General features: G+C 35.5%; 1 protein-coding gene across 1 annotated transcript in view; it reads right to left on the bottom strand.

The window, feature by feature from the left end:
• LOC106470640 (voltage-dependent calcium channel type A subunit alpha-1-like) overlaps positions 1-2,629 on the bottom strand; it is a 96,528-nt gene that overhangs the window by 15,733 nt on the left and 78,166 nt on the right. Inside the window, exons 18-21 of the mRNA XM_022399266.1 lie at positions 2,210-2,327; positions 1,794-1,894; positions 1,442-1,575; positions 182-303 (exon numbers count right to left, since the gene is read on the bottom strand). Of these exons, the coding sequence (XP_022254974.1) occupies positions 182-303; positions 1,442-1,575; positions 1,794-1,894; positions 2,210-2,327 (475 nt within the window). The remainder of the gene's footprint in view (positions 1-181; positions 304-1,441; positions 1,576-1,793; positions 1,895-2,209; positions 2,328-2,629) is intronic.

Here is a 2,629-nt window from a genome sequence, read left to right as displayed (position 1 = left end):
AATTTACTAAGAGTTAAATACTGTCAAAAAGTAGGAATATCTTAGATTAATAAAAGTGAATTTTTGGTTCACTATAAAGGATATTACCATCTTCGGACAGATGGATGTTAATACTGTCAAGAAGTAGGAATATCCTTGATTTAATAAAAGTGAATTTTTGGTTCACTGTAAAGGATATTACCATCTTCGGAGATACGGATGTTCTCATTCATTTCTTCGTGTTCACTCAACGACTTCTTCTCCATTTCCACCTGTTTCTCTTCAGCTTCCTTCCAGTTCAATGAGTTTCCTTGTTCACTAACACTATAAATCGCAACAAACGGATTACACCAAATATATCACAACACACAGATTACACCAAACATATCACAACATACGAATTACAACAAATATATCACAACACACGGATTACGCCAAATATATCACAACATACGAATTATACCAAATATATCACAACAAACGGATTACACCAAATATATCACAACACACGGATTACACCAAATATATCACAACACACGGATTACACCAAATATATCACAACACACGAATTACACCAAATATATCACAACTCACGGATTACGCCAAATATATCACAACGCACGGATTACGCCAAATATATCGCAACACACGGATTACACCAAATATATCACAACACACGGATTACACCAAATATATCACAACACACGGATTACACCAAATATATCGCAACACACGGATTACACCAAATATATCACAACACACGGATTACAGTACTGGCCAAGGATCACACAATATGAACAATGACAACATAGAAGATTGTACGTCAAGTAAGGAAGCTATACACGTCATTAAAGGAATAAATAAGAAACGACGAGGCCTGATTTGCTTACAAACATGATAAACAAATAAAGATTGGAGGATTGGGTTTATTCACTCCACCACGAAGCCAAACAGATAACATTTTACATGACCGCGTTACTTAAATATTAAAGTAGTCATGAATCATTAGAAACAATGACAGGTGTTTTAAACAGTAAAGAATACAGCACAATGTCAAAAATTACTACTTACGATACCCATTAAATGTAAAAAAAAAAGAACTGAGATGCACAGCGTGGGTTGATAAATGATGAATATAACATACACACGGTTTATTCATGTTAGTAGCTTCTTTGTTTTAGAGCGAAGCCACATTTGGCTCTCTGCTGTGTCCACCACGGGAAATCGAACCCCGGATTTTAGCGTTATAGCAAACAATCTTTTGCTGCCCAGAAGATGTTTGCTCTGCTAAGCTGGCAACTTCCGTTCTTTCATTGACGATGGCTTAAGCAAACCAGTGGAAAAAATTGTTGCAAAAATAAAAAGGAAACTAATAAAACGAAGAGACCGTGTGTGGTTTCTTATTGTGGTAAGTTGTTAAACATACAATTGTCACTAAAAAAGAATGAGAAAGTTAACATACTAGTTAAATTTTCGTGATTTAGTATCCGAGTTGTTTTGCGGTGAAGGAGGGTAGATATTCACTTGAGGAGGGCCTAATCCGGAGTTATTGGTATGGAAGTCCGCCATTTCTTTTTCTAGTTCCTCTTTTATTCGCTGAAATTAAGTCAATGATTAAAAAAACAAACGAACTGTAAATTGACTTTATTGCAGTATTACAGCACTGTCTAATTCATCTATTGATATTTCAGTTTAGCAAGCAACTTACACCAATTACTCAACAAATCTATTTCAATAATTTCGATTTTTTTTTTCAATGAATGAAAATACATCTATGAGTATCTTAAAACTTTATAGTTTTCCAGGAAACAGACCTCCTTGTCCTCTTCCGCTTCCTCTTCCTCTGCGGCTGTGAGTTCTTGTGCATTAGCCAGATTGTCGACAGCAATGGCAAGAAATACATTGAGTAGAGTGTCTGTTGTCTTCAGTCAGAGAAACGTAACTTAGAAACCAATATTAGGTTTAGGTATTTCTTTGACTTTTATATTATTAAAATTAGCCATTAAAACCACGGAGCTAAACACGTATACGCACGTGTAAATGACGTGTAAATACACCACATTCGCCGATACTACTACGACACACAAAGGGCAGGGAGATCAAGAATTCGACAAATCACAAATTTTAAGGGTAAAACATTCACTATAACATGCAGCCTGGCGACGCATGCGCACATTAGTGGGGAACAAAATAATTTCATCTATTCTGTTCTGCAGACAGTAAAGGATACAATTTCCGAACAAAACTAGGATAATAAAATACAGGCTATAGACCATGCCTCCATGGATTCCCCCTTGGGATTCGATCCCCCGGTACATGACCTCGTTCCAGTCTTCCCCCGTCAGGATCTATGGATGAAAAAAAAAAAACTCCAACGTCAAAACTCAACCTATTTCTTGTTTAGGGTAACTAAAATGAACGATAAACGACATAAAATTTAGGGTAACTAAAATGAACGATAAACGACATAAAATTTAGGGTAACTAAAATGAACGGGAAACGACATAAAATTTAGGGTAACTAAAATGAACGATAAACGACGTAAAATTTAGGGTAACTAAAAATGAACGATAAACGACGTAAAATTTAGGGTAACTAAAATGAACGATAAACGACGTAAAATTTAGGGTAACTAAAATGAACGATAAAC

Source organism: Limulus polyphemus, unplaced genomic scaffold, assembly GCF_000517525.1.
Source record: "Limulus polyphemus unplaced genomic scaffold, Limulus_polyphemus-2.1.2 Scaffold4132, whole genome shotgun sequence".
Taxonomy (NCBI): Eukaryota; Metazoa; Arthropoda; class Merostomata; order Xiphosura; family Limulidae; genus Limulus; species Limulus polyphemus.
This window is presented reverse-complemented; position numbering and strand designations above follow the sequence as displayed.